Raw genomic sequence first — 26595 nt, 5'->3', positions numbered from 1 at the left:
GGTTTGAGTTCATTCAAGTGTGGTAAAATTATATTAATAATTTAAATTTATTTATACAAATATAATTACAATTTATAATTGTTATCATTTAATACACATTCTAGATAAATCTAGTACTCGGCGTTTAAGAAACAGTTTTCTTTTTTAGATCTTTTATAATAAAAAGATCACTTTTATAGTACAATCGTTTTGTGTCCAAAGCTTAAATACCCAGACGAGCCTTCTGTCTCGGATAGTGTTCTCCATATTCATCGAAGGTCTATAAAAAATCATTGGCATAAGTACGCTTAATGTAAATACACCTTCTAGCAACTAAGGACAAACTATACACAAATAATTCCTTGAGTTTTGTAATATATTCAAGGGTTATTATTAGTAAAAAGCGGGTGCAAAATCAGTTATACGCTAATTGACCTAGTTTCTCTCCAGTGAGCTTAGCTAAAGGTTTACGCCGACCTCGAGCAAAGCATTGTTTTTACGGGCATGTCATATCTCGAATATATGGCCATTAATTGGGTCGCACACTTAAGTCTTTTCGTAGTACTACATTTTTCTGTTATCTTCTATTCGTTCCAACGTTCGCTCCCTAGGAGTAACTGATGGAATTAGTACTCGACTCAAGTGATATTAGAGTGCGTTCTGATACACATGCGTTCAAAGTCAGGTGTACTATTATATGAAAAATTTGGTCCTCCCCATCAATATCTGACTGCCAATAAGGCCGAACATTTTATTATATAAACACGCTATCTGGATATCGCTTATTTTTCTAGCTAATTTTCATTAATACTCTATTGCACTCTAAATCACCTTCATGTACTAGGAAAGCTTTGGAGCGAAAATCGTTTAGTTAGCTTCATTAATGAAATTCGTAAAAATATTGGCATATAAAAAAATACGAACTGCACGCTAACTCCTCAGAAGGATTTAACAGAATCTAAAGGCGATGCGCCACTATGAACCCGAACTCAGTGAGGCTCTAAATATAAATAATAACCCGACTGAACTCGTCTAATTGAGACAGAAAAAATGAACACTAGAGAGTCCTAGAAATAAAAAAAAAAAAGCCAATGACGAAACTGGGTCCATGTGACCCAAAAAACTAAGATTTTACTATAGGTTGCTGTTTTTTTTTACAATTGGCTGCTTTTCGTCCGTATATTTACTCATTAGAAGAATTTTCATTGCTTATATCGTCATCTCAACTTTAGTCACCATCTCCAATTTAACTTAACAAAGCTATAACACCAAGGCTTAGAATCTCTTGGAACTGTATGCTTCTATACTGTGCTGTAACTATCTATGAGCAATGCTTCTAAATCCAATTCGCATGAATCTTACTTCATAATTTAGCATATAATGGTAAATATTTCATATTCCATGTCGGTTTCCACCGTGCAGTTCCCGCATTAAATGCGCAGTATTTTTCTGGATGACTGATGGACACAACACATTATAGTCAATAATATAGTAAAATAGCCTTATTTCGAAGGGATAAAAAATGACGCTTATATATTTTCTACTACCATTTTAATTGACTGAAATAACACAAGTTCTATTCTTGTTCGGCCTTGGTTGATGACTGTAGATCTTGCAAATCCATGATTGCTTCCATCCAATCGTCGCGTATTTCAACGGTCTTAGCTATTAGGATCTGAAAGTAATAATAAGATTTTCGTTCATTAAAATTACACGCATACAGTTTGGCATGTAAGAGTGCAGTAGCGTGGAATATGAGAGAGCAGTAAAAAAAATTTGCCACGAGTTCCCAGATGCCTCAGCCAGTGAAAAACTTTCCAATGGAAAATTAATTGAAATGAGGAAGACCTCCAAATGAAAACAATGTAGTATACAGCATCAAAGAACTGTTCGTAATGTAGGGGCGATAGGAGAAGGGGCAGTAAAGCATAAATCCCAAGAAACGAAAAAAATTAACTATGTTGGCGAAAATGTAGGCCTCTGTTTCGTGGTGGTAGTCAGTTTCATCACTTTCTGAGCTTGATTTTTATAAAGCTAGCGTGTTACAAATAGTGACAGTTGGTAATTTTTTTCGAAATTGTTTTATCTTTGCAACTGCGTCTGAACTAACTACATGGATGCTTGTGACTCAAAGTAGAGGTGAACACATCAATTGAAATCAAAGATTTTTTCGAGGAAAATTAATCAATCGCATATGAGCAACATATCCACCACCAGTGAACGTGTTTACCTTTGAATTGAGCCTGTAGAACCGATTGCTGCATACAAGTTTTGCTGGCGGTGGCCACAGTAGGTATAACAACGACTAAGAATTGCAATAATGTGTTAAGCTAAGAAGTTTACCTTTAACATTTCCTGTAGTTATTACAGTGCAATTTTGCGTTTATCTTTTGGGCATAATTTAATCTGCAAAAATATGGTCAGAGCTTTGGAGCCTAGCTGACTGTTACGTTGTTAAGTCTCTGGCTATCAGGTCAGTAAACTTTGAACTCCCGGAAATAGCCCCTAAAATCATTGCAAATGAATGCCTTTCTCTCACGCTCCGCCTGTTGAATTCGTAAAGGGTATTTATTATATAGCTGTTGTCGAACAATTTTTCAGAGTGACTGCTTGTACCTATGATTATAGAGCTATAACTGGTGAATTGAAGCAGCGAAATTAAATTTATACCGAGTTCTTATAGCCTAATTATAGCTCACCTTTCTTAAACCGACACCAGACAAATTAAAGGTATAGTCATCATCTCCTTCTTCGACGTCTAGCTTCTCGATTCTGCCAAACTCCCATTTATCATTTTTGAAAAAGCTATTATAGGTTAGTCGGAACAATATATGTTTAGAACCCTGGAAGATATATGAAAAAAAAAAAATTTTTTTTAAATCCAAACAAACCAAATTTAGTTTAACATAAAATGGCTGTACTTACAATGACATATATGAAGGTTTTCTGAATAAAAATACGGTTAACTTGCAATCAGTGATCTATGAAAATTTTTTTCCAATATGACATCTTTAGAAGTAGGTGCTGCGCACACAGCGATCATTACTCTAACCACTAAACTATCGTTTCTGCCACGCCGTTGCCCAATTAAATAAGATTCCGAGAACGCTCTCATTCTTATTAGGATTTAAGTACGCAGTAACATATTCAGTCGGAAATGGACGAAAACATATAACAACGTAAGTCAATATTGTACGACATCGACTAAAAATTGGGTTAAAATGATGACTTACGCTTTCTTAAAGTAAATTGATAATATGCTCGTAACGTAAAGTCCTGTAATCGCGCGGACTTAGATCGGGAGAATAATTGAGTTGAAGTCAACATTGTATTTTCTTTTTCTCAAGCCAGGAAGAAATTAAGGTATGGCGATGAGGCCTGACGTTGTTAGCAGGCAGTTAAACTATATGCTTTTTGATTGGTGTGCCAAGGGTTCATGAGTCTTTTGAAGAATTCGAGACGGCGGACTACAGTCAGTGTCTCATTTTTAATAAGTACTTCTTAGTAGCAGAAGCTCCGGATGTCTATGGCAAGTGTTACCATCGCCTTATGTCCAAGGCTACTCGCAACTACCACAACTCGGCTTCTCTCCAAGGCAAAACTATTCTCTTTGTTCTTCATTGGCAGCCAGATAGAGATTAATCCATGCCTCGTCCATAACGACCGTATGCTTCAGACCGGTTTTTTTTATGATTAAAGTCTTGCGAATTGCACGTGGAATATAACACATTTCTAAACATGTTGGAATTTCTAAACAGCTTGGAGTGAATTCACTAAGGACCCATTTTGAGTTTAATTTTTGCATTTTCTGTATTTGGGTTATAATTTTGCAACACGTTACATTGAAATGCCAGTTTTGGCCGATAAGGCCCTTAGGCTCTAGTTTCTGTTTTTGAAACTCTAGATGCTCCGTTCTGCAACGATGCGTCCTTATCCTTTGGATCCAGACATATGATATCCTCCTCGCTAATGTTCAACACTGCGTTCTTTTTTCTTGGAACATGTTTTTACCTAAAGACTCTTTACCTACTTACCAATCGATTAGTTTTCGTAGAGCTAGGGCCTTAGAAATGGACGGTGGACGGAGAGCAGGGGTACAATTGGTTTTACTTGGTTAGGTACCGCTTGAAATTAGTCGCATTTTGCCACGCAATATAATCTATTAAACTACGAAATAGAAATATCGAAGTTAGGTTCTTTACACACATTTTTAAATTCTCTAAGGTACTTGAGTGCCCAAACCGTGCGCGTGACCCTGTAGAATTTATAAGTCCGATTTTTGGGGACCGTACTGACATGACTCTTGCTACTAGAGAAGTCAGTACCTCCCCTGAACGAACTGAACTCCCCAAACCGTTTGCGCGGACGACTTCGACTATTCCCTTAAACGGAATAATTTGCATATTGGAGGTGACATTTATTTGCAGTGCTCACACATTGACGTGGTATACGAGTTACTATTGTTTCCCATATCATCTTGAGCGCAAATGTTTCTTAACAATATTCAGTCGCCAGACTTTGTTCGTCGTTACGTGGGAATCTTTACTGGACTAGTTTAAAACAGAAATCAATAATATACATTTTTTAGAACTTTTTCCTTATTTATCGTTGGGTTTTCTTTACTGAACAGTTTCGATTTAGAATCATAAATTAATTATAATCGATGCTCGGAAGTGTTCTTGGCGATTAAAAACTGATTACTATAATATTTAAGAAAAAATTACGACTTTTTAATTTATGATATAAAGGCCATATTAACATATCAACGTGTAAGCTAAATAAGTGCAGTTATCAGTGTTATCGACAACCATTGAAGTATTTGGACGATCATCTCATTGAAAAACGTTGTCAATTACACTGAATGATCGTTACGGCAATTTTTTCCTACTGGTAATCTTAGCCTGGGTATGAACTACTCGGATACATTTTAGAGGTACAACGAAAATAACTTCAACGGATAGCGAAAAGACGATATTTTTAATGCAAATACCCGATAAACACTCTTATTTGAAATAATGCGTACATACAGTGAAATGCTTTTGCAAAAAAATAGTGTTTTTTTTTCTTATTATCTAAGAAACTAACCGAAAGATGATTTTAAAATAATTACCACTTTTGGTAATAGTACTATACCTATCCTTCTTGGACTTTGATCATCGCCCAACTCATTCAAGGTGAATCTTGTAGCGAAATAAAACAAAAAAATTAGCTGTCAAATGGACATAAAGGGAACTTCCCCTGCCTTTTTTGTTCTTATTTTATATAACGCCAGCCACTAATTTATTGCACAAGTCGCTTGTCCAAATCGCCATGTCCACGCGAAAGGTTTTTCACGGAGATCTTTCTAATAAGGAAATCATGTGAGAGATACAGCTTGTCCACATGCGATCGCCCTGAAATAAATAAAGCGATGAAAAACGAGAGGACAAGCCACTGAAGATGCACACGCAAACAATGCGAAGGATATAAAGTCACACACAACGAAGCATTTCCACAGTAAGAAATTCATTTCAATTTGTTTTGGAATTTGGAAAGTATGAACTTGGTGCCAGTATGCCGACGTATTTCAGAAAGGCATGTATGAAGGTTACACTGTAGAAAGTCGCATAGCACTGGTTCTGCGGCAGTACGGGTCTTTGTTAGATTTGCGGCTGTATGAATAATAGAATGAACACATTTGTTTCATACTAGATGTGAAGCACTTGATGTAATGCTAATATAATTTAGAATGTAGTAGACTTCTTTTCGATTTCCACTATTTCAAGCAAAGTCAGATCTGTTTTTTTGCCACCATGAAGCAATGGCCTGTCACATGAAGAGCGCCTTGGTCTGCCTGATGAAACGAAATGGCAAGGCTATTCAAGCAAATCTTGTGACTCTCAGGAACAACTGTGCTAGAATTTTTCGTGTAAACCTTCGCTATCATCCTTGCAAGCTACGCTTAAACAACAATTTTCTTTTTCGAACTAGAGAGCCCTTAAGCAGTCAACATCATCAAAGGATCCTCTGCCAGCAAAGTTCACTGAATTCACTCCACCGAGACTGTGTTTCACTTCATGGAACTAAATCAACTGTGTAAATAGGTCAGCCTGTTCACTTCTTTTTTAAGCGCAAACAAATACATAGAAGGTCATGTATTTTCACATATTATAACACACGTTCTTAATAGCGTGCTTTGAAATTAAACATAGCTTTCTGAGACCACAACTGAAAACTCCTAAAATATTTTGATGTTCCTGGTTTTCGTGCATAACCGACAAACAAAAAATATTTCGGACAAAGATATTTATTTTTCATTATAAATTTTTTTTTTTACTTACAAGGAGTAAGCTTGAAAAGAGCTTTCTTAAAAGAAGAACTATTAAAGATCAACCTTATATATTTTCAGGCATACAGGTTACACTGCAATGAAAAGCAAAATTAAGGACGACATTTAGGCTTTTCTTCTTGATACAACTGACCCACAGAATAAAAACTTCATGAACGGGGAGATATTATTAATATTTTAATAAAAATTATTTCGCTTACAAAACTCATTATAGCTTTTCTACAAATTATCTGTAGTAGAATGTGTTTGTATGAAATATTTATAATTATCGCCTCCTAGGGAAATTCTCGAAGTGTTCCCTAGCCATTACCACGAAATTTCTTAGTTTTTAGTAGTACCAAAAAAACAAAAAGGGTGAAAATTTGATCACATTATCTCATAACGGTTGTAAAATTACTCCTGGGTATCCAATTTTACCCACAAGGATAAATGGTTGCTCTCAAAGTCTAAATTCCCTGTTTAACCACTCATCCAGAACTTTCTGTCTTATCTTCTATTTCCTTGCCACCAGTTGAATAGTTCTCTCATCTATGTTTACAATTTGTTCGTCTCTTTTCAGTCTACGCATAGATCACTTGGACATGGGAATCTTCTAAATCTGCTTTCGTTGTAAGAGACTACGAAAATATAGCACTACAGTGGCAATTATCAGTCATCTTGTAGAATTTGTTTTGCAGTGCGTTTTGTTACGACATCGATGGGCTTACTTACAAATCTGAACAAAGCTTTTATGCGATACAAAGCCCATAGGTGCACTTGTTAAATATTTTAAAGGGCTTCAAAATATTTTGAGGTGCTATTTACCGTTACGGAACTCATTCTGCATGCGTGTTATTTTAAGCCATTTAAGTGGCTTAAATTAATGGTTTATAGAGTTTCTTCCCCCACAGTGCAGACTTGGTATCTTACACCTGCGACGATCATTTTTAGTGTTTTGGTCTGTATTAATATAATTGATATTGGATTCTAAAGCATTGCTTGATAATAGATCAGGTGTAACTGATATCCTTTTTCACATTGTCCTCGTAGTTTGCACAACTCCTAAGTTAGGAAAGAGTTTACTATCTCCTCGTGTTCGTCTGGTGCGGATGTCTCCTCTGACCTCTCTCCCTTTACTTCACTTATTTAGGGAGTGTTCAAAATAGTAAGTCAGGTCCTGAAATATGATTTCGGTAATTCTTCTTCACTTAGTAAAGAGATCCACGGCGTTATCTGTATTACTTATTTAGTTTGTTTCATTTTGCGGGATCACTACAGCATTGTCGCCATTCTAAGTAATCTACGTATTGCAATTTGGTTATTTGATGTCAGTATCCGTTTATCGACGCTTGATGTATTTTTCTTGATATTAATGCACTTTCACTACTGTTATTTAAAACAAAATAAGCTTTCCTCAAATATTTCTTGTATAGATTAAGTTCTATTGCCAACTATATTATAGATGATATCGCGCGATAGAAATCGTTCTCAATGGAGCCTTTCGACGCAGCCATGAATTTCTACCTGATCTGCCAAAACCATACATTAAATATATACGTTCGTTACACCGGTTAATTATGTTCCTTAATTATTAATACTTATTTATTACGCTCGTCATTTTTAGCATATGTTGATAAGATAATTTCAACGGACCAAATACGATTCTTTTACATGTTTTGTATGATTTAAAATCATTTAGATGATTTTAAATATAATACAGCAAATATTTTCTATTCGATGTACAAACAATGTTACGTGATTGATTAGGACCAGGGAAGTTCGCTTATTATAGAGATGACGAAACTATTCACCCAATTAAGCAACTTGGCCTTCAAAATTTCCCATCCTAACCCATTTACGTTTTAACGATTATAAGGTTTTCGATGACGTGTACACGGTACCTACTTACCAGGAAAATATGGGCTTCTTCCGCGTCTAAGTTGTTGTGCACGAGCAAACTAAAAACACCTTTTCGTAACAGAGGCTCAGGCGCTGCCGCACGATGTTCACGCTCAGGAACAATTGAGGCATTCATGTTCTATAACGTGCCGCATAAAATGTTAGATGTGTGTCGAAAATGCCAATCAGAAAAGTCAATCGAGTAAACATGCCCATGTGATTCTTTGAACAAGCTACTTTGCAGGTCCGTATAATTTAGTTAGAAAGATTTCACCACATGATTATGCCTTGCAACTGCCAGATTCTAGACTTTTTCACGTGCATACTTTAGGTGGTATGCGTATACGAATGGTTCAGTCATTAGAGTGATTCAGATAATACCTTCATGGTAGGTAGCAAGGTTAGGCTGTTTTCAAGCCACACGATTAGCGAATCCAAACGCCGTATAACCGTTTCAATAATTTTGGTTGATTTCCGTTTCCGTCTCACGGACTCCTTGAGACACTCGTTCAGAATACTTTTTAAGTTGAAAAGGTGATCTTTGATTAGCCCGGGATACGTAAATATAGAGATGTGGGCCTTATTTTCTTTGCCCTGTCAAAAAAGGAATATAAATTAAACACATGTGTAGCATTTGCTATATTTTTATGTATTCGGTTCTGCTTTGTCAAAAGTAGATATCGTTGACTTTTTAGTTATAGTAATACTGTTAAATACATAAAAGTTCATCGGGACCATCCAGTAGACAATAGATATCCTCCTCTTCCAAACGGCCGTTCTACTCCTGTAGTAAATTCAGGTGTATTAAAGAATGGCTCATTGAGCCTTTTCAATTATTTTTTTCACTTTTGTTTTAGAAGCGGTAAATCTAGGTCCAGTTCGGCATCAGGTGTAACGAATGAACCTATGAATGAACCATTACGACAAATAGCCGGGAAAGTTTCCCCCATTTGAACGCAGCATTTTCCATTTGCTAGCCCACAAATAGCTGTTATTATCGATTCTTTTTACTACAGTCTTTGCTGTTGCTGATATCCCAATATCCGTATTCTTATTCTTTTGGATTTGCCGTGTATGGCTTGTATTTTACTTCTAAAGCTAGAAACGTATCTCGCACGTTATAAAAGACCAAAGAAAACAATAAAAATAATCGTAAGTGATGCCGTATTAAAATAATTTTTCATTTGTTGAACACCAAGAGGAAGTGTATATATATAGAAATTCTGTATGGTAAGAGTTTCCATGTGATTCTTTGCTGGATTTTTCGATATATTACGATATAGGAGACGTATTTAACGATCTTATACAAATATAATTCTTTATAATTTAATGTTACTAGGCTAAGTGTTGAGCAAGGATTTAAGTTAATTAACTAGTCGAGCTCTTCTAATTCGACAACATTTATTTTAAGGGAATCTAGCTGTACATGCGATCTACTCAAATCATAGTGTCCCTCGGTAAGTGTATGCGCGTGTGGCGAATCCCGCCGCACCGCTTTATGAGCACCGCTTCATAAAACTTGTGAACATGAACTGTTTGGTGCTTACCATCTAACTCCGAAAATCACACTTTTACTTTCATCAAGATAGGCAGAGACTACATTTCTCGTGATTTCATCAAAGCTTATTCAACTTTTTTAGCCACATAATGTACTTGAAAGAAAAGGAAGTGCTTTACGCAGTTTGGGTATGGCCTCACAAATTCTGTCCGCGAATGATATAAACCTGACGTAATACGAAATTATTGCCTGAAGCAGTTTACTAATCCTACATTAAATTAAATTTCGTTTTCCCGCTTCTGCTTATAGTTGTGAAACACTTCATATATACGGGTCAACAATACAATATTGCAAGATCAGAGTAAAAATAAGACTACAAACGTTTTTCGTTGGACGGATTACACAAATCTAGTTGAGTTCACACATCTTCGGTATAACTATTTCGTCAGATATCATAAGAATGGCGCCAGAAAACAACGAGCGGCATGGTATCTATTGCAACCTTTCCTGCCTATTGTCGTTTACGGTAATAATTGTTTTGTGCATAATCTATGGCCGAACCATTCACCGCAAAGCAAGTGTTGACAAATCGGTTTAGTTGAGTTGCTTTTTCCCTTCTTTGTTCCTCATTTCATTTAAATCGAGGCAGTCTTTATCCAAATTTTTGTTCCCATTTTCTAATTCTAGTCCTAAATGTGTCTGTTGCTGGAAACGGCGATATAGATCCTCGGATAGAAAGAACAGAGTTAGCTAGAAGTGGTTATGTGTAATCCCGGTGTTCGTTCAAGGAGAGAGTCTTTGAAATGATTTAATTGTGTGAGGTTCTCCACCTTATTCGTTTAAATGATGTGTTTCCGAGAACAATCCTAAAATCGAACAAGACGAGAACGGTTGTAAGGGACAAGCAGTACGACGATTTGCTGGTCCATACGACAATGGATTGCACGACGTGACTAGTGCTCTCTGGACGACAGCCATCAAAATCCTGTACACCATTTCCGTAGAAGGGTACCTCCGGAATTCATGTGGCCGCATTGATATAACAGATAGATGTGCAGTTTTGTAGTGGGCAGATTGGAAAGCAGCTTATAACGAACGTTCCCTTTTTGCTACCCTCTGCCATTATGACGACGAAATCTCTTTTTCTCTTAAGAAAAACTAATAGAGCAGCATCTCCTAGTTGGGCTGTGAGCGTACCAATGTGCAAAAATTAATTAAATAGTACTGTCCAGGACAGTGCCAGAACGAAGGCTTGTTGTACACCTTGTCTAGACCGATAGCTTTCTTATTGGGTAGGCTTGCAAGACCTTGCATACATTCTTGCAGTAGGAACTTTTATTGAAGGTGTCGCGTTAAAATCACCCTTTCCTATGCCGTGTCCCGTAACGTAAACATATCCGAGAAGCAATGGTTGAGAACCGAAGAGCTAGTCGGACAAGTCACCAAGCTGGTCTGCTACGTCGGTTACTTGTATATGCTGATGTTCTGCTTCGCCGATCATTTCAGGCCTCTATTCGTGTAAACTACTTTAGCCGCTGTGACGCGTACATGTCTTGATAGATAGTTTCAAAAACCAAGGTTAGGGGGCAGAACTCGGGCTGTAATTCGGCTGCAAATCTGAAACCCATCCAAGCCTTTCGGGCATGGAAGCAAGTAAAATTAAACTACAGCCTGCGTTTACGGGACACGGAAGGGTTGCACGGCAAACTAAAGAAATTAGATTAGATATTACTAGTAAGCTTAAGCATTCAATAGGTCAAGTACTCGGAAAACATCAAAGACGCGTTCCAGGATCTGATCTACGACGGAGCTTGGCGTTGAAAGTTTACGTAGATACAACTTGTGCTGTAAGGTCTACCATTTTACCGTATGTAAGTTAAAATAATTACGCTCTCTGATAATGAATCATTTCCACTCTGAAATTCACCTTATATCTGTATTGCAAATATATCAGTAGACAACGTTCCTGCATGTCCCAACAAGGTCGGTATCGATGCAAGATTGAATTCGAACGGAAGGTAGGCAGAGCGAAAGGACACCGTTCTCAACTTATTGACGAATTACCCTACCACTAAGCACGTCGCCTCCAAATCAGCCGAAAATTATTTGCTACAAAGCTCGATCGCTGGACACATTAAGCAATAACATTGCCTTTTTCCACAAAACATGGTGTAAAGTTGCCCATTCTGTAATTGTAAGACACGGAGATGCGTCCACGAAAACGGGCTGACCCGTTGCTCTTCGGTGCGGGTTAGTACACCGAGTAGAAACGCAACAGGTTAAACTTTCTAGTTGCTCAAATTTCCATTATCATGAAAATTTTTATATCACCTGGACTTTCCGGTAGCAAGAACGCTATTTGTTATGCACTAGTAGTTCCTGTGCGCATTCTTATCGTCTCCTTACAATCCATTCTCGCTGAAAAGTCGCTGCGGTGACTGGACATTTCGCGTGCTGGGTTTGACACTTCTGGTGATACTGTTAGCGATACCTAACGTGCAAGTTTCTTCACGAAATCCTCGACCGTGGGAGCGGATCGAACCTGTTGGTCATAGTCGATCTGTTCAGCGTGGTGCTGCCTTTTCCATCAGTGGTCCTTTGAAGCTGTCTTCGTTTGGCAGCACCTTGTCTTTATGAGGCTGACACGGCCGCTGGAAATCTCGATTATGGAAGTCCAGCTGAGCTGACTAAGTTTGCTGTTCGAGCTCTTTTACATTGTTTAAACACCTCTTTACTCCGGCCCTTTTCGGTTGTCAAGACTATAACGCCAAAAAAAGTTGTATTCCTTAGCAGTGTTGTAAACAATAATTTCGACCATCCTACCCTTATAGTTGTACCACCACTTTTGACGACTGAGCGTCGTCATATGGGGAGTGGAAGAGCCGAGAGTCTCACGTCTTCATGACCCGCTTTGTTTGCAATAATGTTCTTGGTCGTTTTACAATCCTAACCGGGAAGGGCAGCGGGCAGCACATGTACATTTTACCCATCAAGAAGTAATTAACTTCTTCGAAAAGCTCTTCACTGTGCTGATGTATCCCTCGTTTTTGAATTGTGTGTATTTATCTTAACTAACATGTAACATCCATAAATCTGTGGCCAAGTACTTTTTGTCTTAATAATAACTTCATGAAAATGACGGAGATTCCGGATGGCGGAAGAGAATGCCCAATCGCCGTTATTGAGAGAGACAAGGGACAAACTTTTCGATCCATCGTTGAAGCGAGCTACAGCGAACAACAATTGTGGTACAAACTTTGTCACTGCCTATAGGACTTAAGGCTATTTCCTAAGAGTAACATAAATTCAGAAGATGAAAGTCCGCTTGACCCTAAAGTAATCGGCGAGATAACGAAGACCCTCTTATAGCGAAGACAGTGTTTTTGATGTTTGTTGATTCTGAAACTCTATTTTATATGGCTACTATAAATAAAGTAATGTGGAAATTTGCTCAAATAAGTATTCCGCTACGAGTGCGGTGATTCTTGCTATCGATTCTATTACAACACTATAAAATCTCGAATCAACGTGTAATGGAACATCTTAAATATTATAGATGCAAAATTTACGTATTTTGCCCCTGGCATTTTTTCATCGAAGAGTGTCAGCCGCACATTTTCTTTGGAGCAATAGCTCTTTATAGAGAGCACTTATCGAATTTAGCAAATGAACAGACATGGATTAGACATTGATTTGTATTTTGATCAGACCCAAGTTCTAAATCCCACACTTTGGACGCAAGGGCAGCAATGCGCCTGGCACCTCAGTTTTTCAATGCACAGTGCATAGGCTTTTTACTATTAGTGAGAAAAGCGGAAACCACTCATCGAATGTTAATAACGTACGCACATTGGACAGTAGACAATGCCCCATCAACTATTTATAATACACCAGATCATGTTTATAAAGTCACCTTCCGCCCAATTAATTATTCTTGTAACTTTGTGTATTTAACTCGACTTGCGTAGTAGGTGCTCTTGAATATAATTTTATTATTCGCGATAACGACAATTTTTTCAATATTGTCTCAGTTTATTTATCGAACATTTCGTCACTGTTGCTAACAGCATTTTTCATCTGAGAAAGCTCTGATGCGGTGCGGCCTCGCCCTCTCTTTTGCACTTTATAACCTCGAAGCTTCTCTTTTAATTGAAAGCGTATGAATATTTTCAGATTTTCCATTACAAATTCTACCCTGTATATTCCGTGGAGCGTAATAAAGTTCGGTATACGCTTTCTAAGTCTCTCTCCATAGAGCTTATTTTTAACTTATTAATTTCGGTTACCTATCTTAATTTCGGCCTGCACTAAAAATTCCCCTTCATCAAAACAAAACTTATGTAAACGATTTTTGTCTGAATACATTTACATTCTTTCTCTCCATGTTTTCGTTTTTGTAAGTAGTTAGATTACTCTAAAGGGTGGCCCTGCTAGGCTCAAACTTCAAAGTACAAAGACATGACAGTTTTAGTTAGCCTCGTCCTTTACTCTAAATTGTACTGGAATCTACGCGACGTAGTCTAAGTTTTTCTTAATGTTTATGTGTTATCTGACCCTTATCTGGATTAAGGTTCATTGGGTTCCCACTACAGAAGTCCTTTCTGCTTTCGAATAGCCTTTTCTCTCTCATATTTATTATACCGTTGAATCGTGACATAGTTCCGTTACTCCGAATTCCGCAAAGCAATGCTAACGGTTTTGTCGATCACGACCCTTGAGAACCTTGGTGCTTTCTTCTTCGCTTTGTCTATCACGATTTGATACGTAAGATCATATTTATCTCTGGTAACTTTCTTCAATCTGCCCACTCAATCTGGCCGTTCTGGAACCTGAATTCTAAATTTTCTATGTCACCTTGAAGTCTTTCTCTTATTTACTCATTCTTCGTTTTGCTTTCTCTGCTTGCTGTTGTCTTAGTTTTTGTCAGGTAGGTATCCTAATGGAAAGCCGGCGTAAGTTTATATGTTCTTTTCTAGCTTCGGTTGTCTCTCCATTCCACCAGTGCACCGACCGCTTGACTATCAGCTAGGAAATGACATCCGGCGCTGCTGTCTCACAGACCAACAATGGTTTATTTACACCTACGTTCGCCATCATCCACGCCCGTTTGTCTGCGACTTGTGTATTTTTGCTTTTAGGCGGCCTTGATTTAACTTATGCATATCCTATTTTCTTTTGGGATTCAAGTTATTTCCCTAGTGATAACTTTTTAGACCTAGAAAAACGAATCTATGGTACTTTCTACCCATCTCTTCTCTTTCTGCAACCTTCACTCGATTATAACTGGCAGAGGCCGTAGGTCTATCGATAATCCAGTTCTGTAGTGTTCGCTTCTTAGTTAAAATGTATCTAGTACTCTTCTTCGTCGAAACCGTTTTAAAATTCCAAGGTGTTCCTCTTACACTCAATGACCATCTACTCCTATCAGCAGACGTATCATAAATTCTATGAACACGTTTATAGAAAAATCTGGGATCCCCTTAGTTCTCTGTCTCACTCACCTGTTCTTCTAACCACTGTAGTGTGGTTTAATCCAGTGCACCATATCGCGGTATTAGCTCTGCTGTCAACCGTTCATTTGGCTGATCTTTTTGCCATTGCATTATTGAGTTTGCTGAGTAAATATGGATTATGTGTATTCTGGAAATTACCTTAACATATCGTGTGCATTCCTACGGCAATGAAGGTTTGTCTGCTACATTCTAATCACTTTGTTAATCGGATGGTTTGTTAGCACCAGAATAATAAAGCCTTCCTCATCAACTTTAGTCGTTTCTCTAGTTGTTTATTTTTTGCTTTTTCTTATTTGTTTGCTAATCGCTTGTGGTTGTGATTAATTTCGTTTTTTTCCGAGTTTCATAATACCTTACCGTAAATAGGTCAGGCCATAGAGCTAGCTTTATATATTGTATTTATCGCAACCCTTAACGACGCAAGGCGTACCAGGCCTGTAGCATCTTTTTCCACTTTCACCCCCATGCAGTCTTTTGCTACGTGGCGGGCTGTTTGATTGTTGGAGCTTGAACCCATTCGTTCAGGAAGCATGTAGCGTCCCTCAAGCTCAGTTTCCTTTGAGAGGGTGCAGCCATTTGACCAGTGCCCATAGCAAAATCAGCGGACAGCTTCAGTCTCCTATTCTCCTTGGTCTGAAATCATTGGCCCTCATGAGCTATACACTCACTTGATCCTCAATTGTATCGCAATCTGCTTCGATTCTAGAAAAATATTGATATTTGGTTGAATTACTGTACAAATTGAATCTATATATTACATATTCTGCACCTGCATACTAACGTATATTGTTGAAAAAGGTCTTGTTTCCCGGAAGCTGCATTGTGGCCTCATTTTGTTTGATATGAGCTCTAATATCTTTCAAAATACTTTTTACTTGCAGTAAACTTAGTTTTTGGCGTGCTTTATGATTTATTTTATCGTTTAATTCTTTCTTCAACAGCATGACCGTCGTCTTCCCCAAGGTTAGCTCGAGATACCCGCATTTTCCTCGACAGGTTGCTTAGAGTAATTCCCGTGCGTCTAAGGACCCTCTCGGTCCATAATACAAATGTCGCCTCTGCTAAATTAGCCTCGTTATGTACATCGATCAATCATGTTTTTGCCAGCTGTTAAGTTGTTTTGAGCTTCCTTGTTGCGACACATCATTATTTCGTGCGTACGCTGTTCCACCATATTCTCACCTTTGCTGCTTTAGTATTTTTGCCCCTGTTTTCAACTCTTCTTCTTCTGTTTTAAGTGCTTTAATCATTTGAAAGAGGTCGATGTCCCTCGCGAATCCTATCTGGTCTCTTTTTATGTTGTGCTTTTAAAATTTGCAGATATTGAGTTAAAGATTCGCATTGCATTCTGTACATCCCCTTAAGTAGTATGTTTTTCTGATACGTTTGCCAAGGTTTTAAGTGATATGGTTGAGTTGTTTAATGCTTAAACAAGTTTATTTTTGTGACTTTTGCAGCGGCTTTCCAACTCGTTTGCCTTATAAGTTTTATCTGCTTCGTTATATACTGCTTTGCTGCGTGCTGTTTTCTTGGCAGATGCGAAGTATCTCTGACTTCCCCGGTTTAGGGTGAAGAAACTACCTATGTAACACGTCACCGCAACCCACTAGAGAATCCCTTTTTGTATTAAAATTGCCGGAGACAGGAATTTGTATCTACAAAGGTGACGATGAGTGTATGTGCAGCCGTAGGGGTTATCAATCGTTTCTTTATGCCTGATTTATAGATCCTTTCAATACCTGTGCAAGCTTTAGTTACCTAATTGTTATGTAATTCGCCTTGGTTTCTACATCTTGTTCTGTCAGAGGACAAGGTATAGAATATTAATACGCTTAGAGAAAATTGTTTCGATAAAATATTTTTCATGTGTATAACACGTGGCTATAGTTATTGCATCCGGTAGCAGAAGAGGTAAGTCCGAATGAAAGAAGCGGGTTATTTTTTTCCAGAGAGACTGTTAAGACTTAAACCTCTCACAGGAGCACCACGTCCAGCAAAGCCGGAAACAGAAAAAACTCGGTTGCACAACAATTACAATATAATAGAGACCACTAAAACTCTAGCGTCTCATTGATCTGAGCTACGCCCTCTCCATATGTTACTTAAGAAAGCTCTTCAGCGGAATCTAGTTCGTGTACGAAGAAGCTATCTAGACAATCAAGGACAGAATATCATAGCAGCCATTTACAGAACCCTGGCCCCAGCTCAGAGCAACGAGCATTTACAATAGGCCTCCTTTTTAGTACCAAAAATTAAAGGCCATCTGCAAAATCATTAAAGCTGGCGGTACATCACTAAAAAGATGTTACTTAAACTTTTATTTTAGCTTCCCACAACCTGCCTCTTGCGGTATTTTGAAACGCATATTATTATTCTTGAAAAATATAGCTACTTACTGTGCCATTGCCATTCTCTTGAAATATATTTAGCGCATCTTCTGTGGTCCGCAGTAGTTATGTAATTATATGTCCTGTTTGCAGTATTTATTGACTCTCGAATGTCCTCTAGATAACTGAAGCAATTTTGGATGCGGGGATTGCTGGGCAAACTTATCTTACCAAACTAATAACGTCATAAAATAGTTTGTATAGAATGGACTGTATATTATCTTACAAGGGTGGCTTCAGGCAATAATCTGAGAGCGTCCTAAGATAACGGTCTGTTTTTAATAGTCATTAACGATCTGCTAGCAAAATCAAGAAGTGGCACCCTTTCTTTTTCTGTATGCCGACGATTTTTGTTATTTAGTGTAAGCTGGCACCAACTCCAGTCAATTACAAACCCGGACTCCAAATGAAAATTTAGAAAACTCAGGTAAAAAAAATTATGACCATATTACCTTCAGCTCAGCATCGTGGTACATCATTCTCACTTTACATATTCGGGACGCACTTTGACACCAAATAAACTATTTTTTGTTGAGCATATTACTTGAATGCAGTGAAGCGTCTGTTGGCCGTCACAACGACTGGTTTAGAACCGCTCTTTAAAGACATTGCTGACCCTTTCTGTTTTAAAAGCCGTAGTTTGTGCGCTGTATGAACTGTCGTTCATATGGGAGCATTTCACGGAGAATGAATCACTTCGTGGTGTCTTACCTTAAGCTCGTCGAGCGATTTCACGTCTCTGATTGATCTGCTAGATTATAACGATCCCGTTTGGAGAGACAGAAAATAGAAGAAAAAATCGACGGGTCATGACTTTATACACAATTCACGTATTTCATAATGCTGCCCGTAAGACGCCCGCTTACCCCAACTCAATAAAAGAATATCGCTGCGAAGAACCCTGCGGTCGATATCATACCAAATGTCCTGCTATTCCTTCCCTTAGTCCATTAGCGTGCTCATGAATAATTCCACGCATTCATGTTTTAGTACGTTTTTACTTTTTAAATTGTATTTAAATAAATTACCGTTTTCATCAAACTTCGTTATAGAATGGCTTTCACAGAATGGACTGTATGCCATTTTACACTCGCAGTCTTCTTAATTGCCATTATACAAGTCGCATGCTAAGTTTATTATCGTTTTATATATGTTATACTGGACAAATGGTGAAAGTTATATAATAATAATAGTTATTCGTTATCTTTCGATTTAACTTTGATACTTAATTTCCCTTAGAGAATTGGTCTTCTTAGATTCTCAATGTGACCTATGTAAAAGAAGCATAACTTTAACCATATTTCGGCGTCACCTCTGGAATGACCTACGACAAATTGCAATACATGGCAACTGTGATAAAAGTATTAACCATTACGAAATTATCTAAGCCGTACGTATACTTTATATTCTATTATCTTATGACAAAATTCGTACTAGAAGAACCTTGTCATACGTACATTGTCCACACGCGTACTATTTGTATATGTATGTGCGTGTAGTTACACAATACTCTACAAAAGGTAGAAAACTACGTCACGCCCTATACCGGCTCAGGTCTTCGTATCCTTTCTAAACTAAGAACTGTGCTATATAGCATATACCTTATATTGGAATGTATGCAGAATACGTGCCATGATGTTTACGTTGTGTTGGGCCATGGTTTGTAATACGTCTGGTCTATTCTTCCAGCCCAGACATAAAGTAGAACCTTCCTGCATATGTTGTAGTGCTACCGAGTAAAGAATCTTCATCCTTTCTGTTTTCCACACGGATAAGAGAAAAGTGAATTCTTCACATTGTGTTCTGCAATTGAAAACGGAAAGCTCTGAAGCATTAAGCTCAATGTAATGGATTGTTCCATTATTATCAGCGAATTTTATTAATTAATAAGCCGCACCCAAATCGTGCTCTTTTACCATTATTTTATAAAGATGCAAAATTACATATAAATGTGTCTATTTTAGTTATTAAGTGTCAGTAATTATGGTTATGGGATTGTATTGGTTTATTGTTTTACTTATTAGTTCTTTAGTGTACTGTACGAGTCACGAACAAATACTTCCTATATTATTTTGAGTTCACACATTTCTCATTTAAACATATTGTTGGTCAGTCATGGTACGTATGGAGTTAGTTGCGGTAATAATAATAACTCCAATGCCGACCTTTTGTCACAAAAAATGGAGGTTCTAGATTTCTGAAAGCACATGCTTTACAAAAAGCCACATGCGAAAAGCGCAATTATTTTACCTAATTTGTGGTCTTAGTCTAAGTAAATGAACTCGAGATATTAAAAATTCATGGTCGGATTTTTTTTATAAAAATGTAAAAAAAAAACCAACCTGTCTTCCTTTGCTAGTCCAGTCTGCAATTTTGCTAACCCTTGTTCATTCGCCAGACGAATAGCCGTTAGGTTTTTCCTATCAAAAAATACCTCTTAGAATCTAGAATCATTATTAACTAAAGTGATGGACGGGAGATTGACAAAACTATGTTGTATTACGAATTTACAGGCTAAAGAAAATATCGTTTCTCTTTTGGGCAGATGTACACATTAGTCTATAGTATATAAAAATATAGCAATGGAGTGGTAATTGAAAAATCTTTTCTTGCTTTTGTTAAAAGGCAGATAAGTGTGTTTCAATTTGCTTGAAGTTAGAGCTACAGACTCACTAGGGAACTAGCTAATAACAACGAGAAATTAACAAAAAGCCAATGTGTATTCAATGCGATTAATGCAGAAATCCATTCATTTTGAAAAATTTTCCTTTTAGTTAAAGAATTCATTCTACCGTTGGAAAATCTTATTTTTTTTTATTATACTATTGATAGAATCTCCTCCTTTCATATGTTGTGCGAGGTTAAAGTAGCGGTCTTTCCAATACCTTTAACTTGCGGAGCCTGGCAAACACATTTTAACATCTTCCATGCATTGCTATATTTCTTTACTAGCGTTTAACGTGCTACCAGCTATCATTACTAAATATATTGGAGCTGTCGAATAGTAGCATGCCGTATCAACACACTGTGTGGGAGACACCCGTCGGCACTATACAAACCGGAATCGGCATAGGTTAACTTTATTAGTTAGTCAGTATATATGAACACCTTTCGATTGTGAGTAAAGTATAAATTCGTGTCACCCGGGAGCACGTACGGATCGAAACTAGGGTAAACCACAGAGTGCAAGATCGGAATTTTTCAAGCAAAACTTTTATGAGTTACGCTATAAGCACTTAAAGATGTATGCAATTGGGTATAATGTGAAATATATTGAGAGATGCGCTTGTTAGGCTATCAAATGCCGAAGATGTTCGCGCGAAACAAGTTGTGGAACCTCAAAGTGTGATCTTCTTGCATAGAGAGACCGAAGTTGAGTAACTCAGAGTTTGAGCTTTGAAATGGTGCACTATCTGGTGCACTATATCCTTTTCCTAATATACGTAGACTGTAGGAAAAAATTTACGAAAAACCGAAGCAGAAATTGCTCAAACAAGGCGACTTATATAGGGTGAAATAAAAAAGGTTTGTAGTCGAACGAAACGTATACCTATAGCTAGATAAGCTCTCCGTTAGAAAAAGGTGTCAGAACATATATGTATTACCCAGCGATAGGCCCTCCTTTTCCAACTGTAACAAGTGTCCGTGTTAATTGTGTTCTTCAATGGAAACCTACTTTTACGAGGTCTTATGATGTAAAAATGCGTCAATTTTTGTGGCTTTGTACATTTTGTTGTTACGTATGTAGTCCAAATTTCAAACAAATCAAAATGTTTCTTTACAAAAATACGGAAGTAAGCTTTTTGGCTGAGGCCAAGCCTTTGATTTAAAAAAATTTAATGCTGCTTACACACCACAATTGAACCAACAACGACTAATCAGATGTGCTTCAATGAATAAATTATGCTATGTATTATGAAAAACGTCGCTAATAATGTTGTCCTCCTCTGTTTCTACTTACATAATGGAGAGCGCCATTTTTTCACCGGAATAATGAAAAGTTCTTTCGAAGACTTCAAGCCGTAGGATGTATGTCTTCATTAGGTTGATAAGCTCATGAAGTAAGTGAACTGACAAAGCCCTTTCCATTGTATTGTTTCACTCGCTTTTCGCCTGTGGATTTCTCGAATGGTTCGAGCACATTAGTGAAAACCAAAAAGATATTTCTGTGCGTTTATAATCAGCAGGTAGCCCTTTCACGAATTTTGAGTATGTAATTATTAAACCGACCGGACCTTAAACAAAAAGCACAAGTAAGCAATAAATCCCCAAATTCTCCGAAATATTCAAAATATTCCAGAAGTGTCAAAGAGTGTGTTCCTTAAGCTTCAGAACGGAAATGCCACAGCCCGTCCTGCGTTACACTTATAGAAAATATAAAATTACATAACTAGAGTCGCTGTACTGAAAAAAGCGAATAGTTTTTTTACGTATATTGAGTCAATGTTTTACATTATGATGCCAGTCTAATGAATAACGTCGTGAATATGTACTTATTTTTAGAGTACGTAATACAAGTCTTAAGAGTCGGTAGTAAAGAGATGTATATATAAAGGGTGGCACGTTTAAATTGAAATTTTTTTCTTTACTCCAACTTCTAAGTCTGTATCTAAGCAGAAACAGATATTTCAATAACATTTCCGTCATTCTTCAAGGTCATCCTTATTTAATATAACCATTACCCGCCGATTACAATTTCTACTCAAGACCTATACTATTCACTAACCGTAAAATGTTCTTGACTTATTCTGCAAACAAATTTTTGACAATAACCGTGCGTCAAACGATACTGGTAGGAGTAAATACGTTGAAGTATCGTTCAAATACACTATATAAAAAGAACTCTAATGGAATTAAACTTTAAGTCCATAACAGGCCAAAAGTGCTAAAAATGCAAAAACTCGAAACGGCCAAGAGATTCAAAAGGTTGAAAAACATTTAAAAAAAAATGAATATTTGAAGGTTATCCAAACGTTCGTCATTTTATGTCGTCCTCTCTAAAACAGCCATACTTTCCGTGTCAAGGGACCTAAATGTATTAAAAATTGTGTAAACTTCTTAAGCGCTTAAGGTGTGAATGCTATTGAGGATCTGCCACTCTGCCTCGTAAGAATCTACCTCTGATTTTTCGGAAAGCCGCATTAAAATTGGGAATAATGTAAATCGTAAATTTCGAGTATGTTGTTCGTCATGATAGACTTGGTATTTTGTTCTAAAGAAATTGGCCTTCTTGTGGTATAAGGAGTAGTGGGTAAATACATGACTGCTACGATAAACAGCTTATCAAAGTGTTCCTTATTTTGAATACACCACATTGTATATGTCTTCTTCGTTCTTCATTGAAGAGATCTTAATTTCTTTCCGAGTGATTACGGTATTTAAAATGAGATTCAGGATGGGGATCTTTGCCCAGAGAGCTATCGTATATTGTATTGTACATTAATGTGTAAGGACATATGATGTTGAAAGCTTTAGAGATCACCAAGAATGACGGAGCTTGAAGGAAGACTTCATGCAAAAGCAGCACTGTCTATTGCGTTATACCGTCGAACAAATTAGTTTTGCCTCTGGTTGCAGTCTACTTCGGATTTCAAGGTGAACCCCTCTCTCTATGAGTACCACTGCCAATTTTTTTTAAAAAGACCGCTCAGAATTTTTTCTTTTACCAGCTTTTCCGTATCTGGCTAATTACCATCGTGTATCTGATGCGATCATACCAAGACGTTGTGGAGGATACAAATGTTTCGAGTCTGAGACAAGGCGGAAAATAGATTTTTTCTCTAGCCAAACCACAGGTCATTCTTTCATAGAAAACTTCTAATCGGAAAGTGTAAGAAAGCAATTGCTTTAGAGAGGAAAGTGATTTGACAAAACATTCAAACGATTTGTTCGTCAGATAAATGGGTGAAAACCAATGAGAAAAAGTGAAAGTTCATACATATCCTCATTATGTGCGTACACTTCTCTTTTAAGTTTAGATGTTTAAGGAAACAATAATTAGACTGGAGGAGATGAAGGATGACGAGGTGGATCGATCTACGTTGCCCTTAGCTACGTTGCCGTCTAAAGTATTTGAAAAATGCTGCGAATCGGAGAGCAGTGACACAACGTGGCAAGGTTTTCCAAGGAGAATTCTACCGATGCGACAAAGAGGGCCGTTTTGTGAAAAGTATGCAAGCGAGTTACCATAGTATTACTCGTGCGGCAGAGATCACCATGCCGTCAGCACTATGGCATGCACCCAGTATAAAGGTGATAAGGAGGCGTACAAAATACTAAGAAAGCCTCAAGGCTTGAAAATGTAAAAGCCAGAAGATCGACAAAGAATTTAGGAAGAGCTTCGCGCTAATATTGACGCCCAAGACAACTGCCAATTGGCCCGTTCTGGTGCCTTTAATTTCACAGTAATTGAAGGAACCAGCAGCACAGGGCTTATCGGGAAAGCGACAATTGAATAATTTGAATAGCGGCGACAGCAGCTAATACGCAGCGGGCAGGCTCCCACTTTAACAGTGATAAACAGAGACAATTTCCAGATAAATGCTCTGCACAGATACTGAAGGTTATGACCAGCATTATATTCAACTGACCGGGTAGATGAAGAGCTATTTCCTTAGCTAGCCTAGTCGTAAGAGTACAGAAACGATTGTATCATTTCGACGATACGACTTTCAGCATCGCTTGTTGACTCAAAAGTTAACATTTTATACTGTCTGACCATGGTCCAGGGCTTCGTTAGAACGTCGCCAGTCTTATCGGCGAAGAAAGATCGACAGCCCGGCTTACACTCTGCTAATATATCAAAACTTCGTCAAAAAGAAATAAACATTAAAAAATTTCACAACTAAGAACAGAAGAATGAATCTTCATGCCCGAAGCGATACAGCTCGATAAGGAACCTTGGAGAAATCGCAAGTAGACATGTAGACGAAGCCAATCATGTAAGCCAAAATTACCGACTGCCGCAGTAATGCGGCTCGTAGATCCGGCTGGAACGATATGAAAACGCTAGAAGCTGCGTCTGTGTTTGTCTAAAACTTGCTAGGCTGCTTGAAACTGACGGGACATATCAGTAATTTGTTCATACGTAGCGCGTTTATACATAGCGGAATGCTGTTTGCTCAAGCGTAAATAAATTCAGTTAAGTAGCTTAGTCTATTGAAAAGGCAGAAAAACTACTATTGCAACGTACAGCAGGTACAATGCATGACGAATATTGTATCAAAGCACAATACAGCAAGAAATATTTCAGTCAGGTAACATATAAAGGTGGCCAACTGAGGTGTAATTGAGTACAGGAATATTTTTAACTAGTGTTATATCAAAACTCTTATTAAATTGAAGAAGAATTCGGGTATGTTTTACCAATTCGAACTGAAATATGAACACAATGTAATTGAAAGTCATTGACCAGCGCTAATCTAATCACTTGGTGTGGTGCAAAAGCAGATACCTCCAGCTAATAATTCGTGAAGGCTTTTGCATTTAGATTCGCGTTCTAGTAATATATCTCAAAACATGAATAAAGTACATTTTTTCGTTCTTCTCAGATAAGGAATAGAACACATCATAATAAAATATATCGATCTTAAAATAGAATTGATCACCGTATATGAAGAAGCATTTGCTGTCAATAAAGAACCTAGATGCCGGAAATAGATGACACAAAGCAAAGCTTAGCAACGTATAATAATAATAAAATACTAGAATTGAAATCGCGCACAGTAATATCGAGTAATATGATGATGATGTTGTATCTGAGCCCACGCGGCTTCGACTGGAGGCCTATTTACTAAACAAACGATCATGCTAAAAAATATTAAACGAAAATATAAGATGAAGCCTTCATATAATTATTACATTAGGTCAAATTGTAGCGTGTTGTAGCGCAGTAAAAGATAAAAAGTTAAGGGTTGAAATGGCTATGGGTGGAGTGGTAGTGACCTACCTGATTATCGCGATGTCTTTTAAAGATCGAAGATTTTTTTAAGGATTATCGCTACGTCTATTTTTGAAGAATCGCTTCAGTAGCCACTATCACTATTTGGATGACAAATGATACAGAAAGGCTCCATTATGCGGAATGGTGAGGACGACCTGATCCTACATTTTTTAAGACGACCTGCTTTATGGCCCACTGTTTACAGAGTTAGCGCTCACGTTGGACGCGAATGAACCAAAATATTGATAAATAACGTGACATGCGGACGATTGTTTTGGTGAACCTCAACGTGCTGCCTCAATGAAAAGGGATCTATCAACCGACTTTTAGGCGCTCATATCGTGATGGTAATACAATCTCATATTTGTCATGATGCCTTTACACATTCTATTTCTGTGTAGACTTGGATTAATATACGATTTGCTTTTTTATTCCAGTAAAGCTTGTGTTTACCTATTAAGTTTAGTTCACCATTATTGTGATTAATGTGTTGTGTACAAATTTTGAGCAGCACTATTTTTAGATAGAGCTTCAACGAACGTTTTTTAATTATTGTTTCTATGCAACTTTGATATGAGAAAGTAATCTTGTGTTAGACAATAGTCATAAATCTGCTACTAGCGTAAAGGTTCATTTAGCAAATCAAAAGTAATCCAGTCAAATGTTCACCGAGAAAGTTGACTGGGTTTCCTTGATTAAAATGCGAATAATTAAGACCTTCGGAAATAATATATTTAGCAAAAAAATAATTCTTATTCGTGCTGTATTCTGTATTATGGTCATGTCAGTTTAAAATCATGGATGAGCTTGATGGGAATGATTTCCCTGCCAATTAATGTTGTACCACTAACCAGTGACGTCCAGCTTCTAAACATCAATGAAAGAGAAAACAGGTTTCTTTATTTAAAAACTGAACTTCATCATGGACGTAGGAGACCTTAAAGGAAGCCCATAACTCGGAAGTAATCGATTTTTGTTTCGTGATTGTATATTTTGCTGACACAAGGAATCACAATAACGGCAAACATTACTACGGCCTCATGACGTTGATTGACCTGTTCAAGAACAAT

The 26595-nt window shown here is 37.4% G+C and overlaps 1 protein-coding gene across 4 annotated transcripts; it reads right to left on the bottom strand.

Moving 5' to 3' along the window:
- Positions 1-18: 18 nt before the first annotated feature.
- LOC111259721 (uncharacterized) lies at positions 19-25756 on the bottom strand. 4 transcript variants are annotated; one of them, XM_022831917.2, is made up of 8 exons: positions 25532-25756; positions 21545-21706; positions 19926-20003; positions 19185-19386; positions 8567-8779; positions 8196-8324; positions 2679-2822; positions 19-1654 (listed from the first exon to the last, which is right to left on the bottom strand). In XM_022831917.2, the coding sequence occupies exons 2-8, from the start codon at positions 21670-21672 to the stop codon at positions 1556-1558; spliced, it is 993 nt and encodes a 330-aa protein (XP_022687652.1). In that variant the 5' UTR covers positions 21673-21706; positions 25532-25756; the 3' UTR covers positions 19-1555. The 4 variants fall into 4 exon arrangements, with proteins under 4 accessions (XP_022687652.1, XP_022687650.1, XP_022687653.1 ...); XM_022831915.2 differs by having other exon boundaries at positions 21545-21696; XM_022831918.2 differs by having other exon boundaries at positions 19215-19386; positions 21545-21696; positions 25532-25755.
- Positions 25757-26595: the final 839 nt, after the last annotated feature.

This window comes from Varroa jacobsoni, unplaced genomic scaffold (genome assembly GCF_002532875.2).
Source record: "Varroa jacobsoni isolate VJ856 unplaced genomic scaffold, vjacob_1.0 scaffold_358, whole genome shotgun sequence".
NCBI classification, from domain to species: Eukaryota; Metazoa; Arthropoda; class Arachnida; order Mesostigmata; family Varroidae; genus Varroa; species Varroa jacobsoni.
This window is presented reverse-complemented; position numbering and strand designations above follow the sequence as displayed.

Bases quoted from the DNA above. Each gene is read 5' to 3' on its own strand.
- LOC111259721 (XM_022831917.2), bottom strand. From the start codon at position 21,672: ATGGAAAGGGCTTTGTCAGTTCACTTACTTCATGAGCTTATCAACCTA. The intron at 8,780-19,184 runs GTATATGCTATA...CTTTTTTGACAG, and splicing joins TGCATACATTCCAATATAAG to GGCAAAGAAAATAAGGCCCA. The intron at 8,325-8,566 runs GTATTATCTGAA...GGCACGTTATAG, and splicing joins CCTTGCTACCTACCATGAAG to AACATGAATGCCTCAATTGT.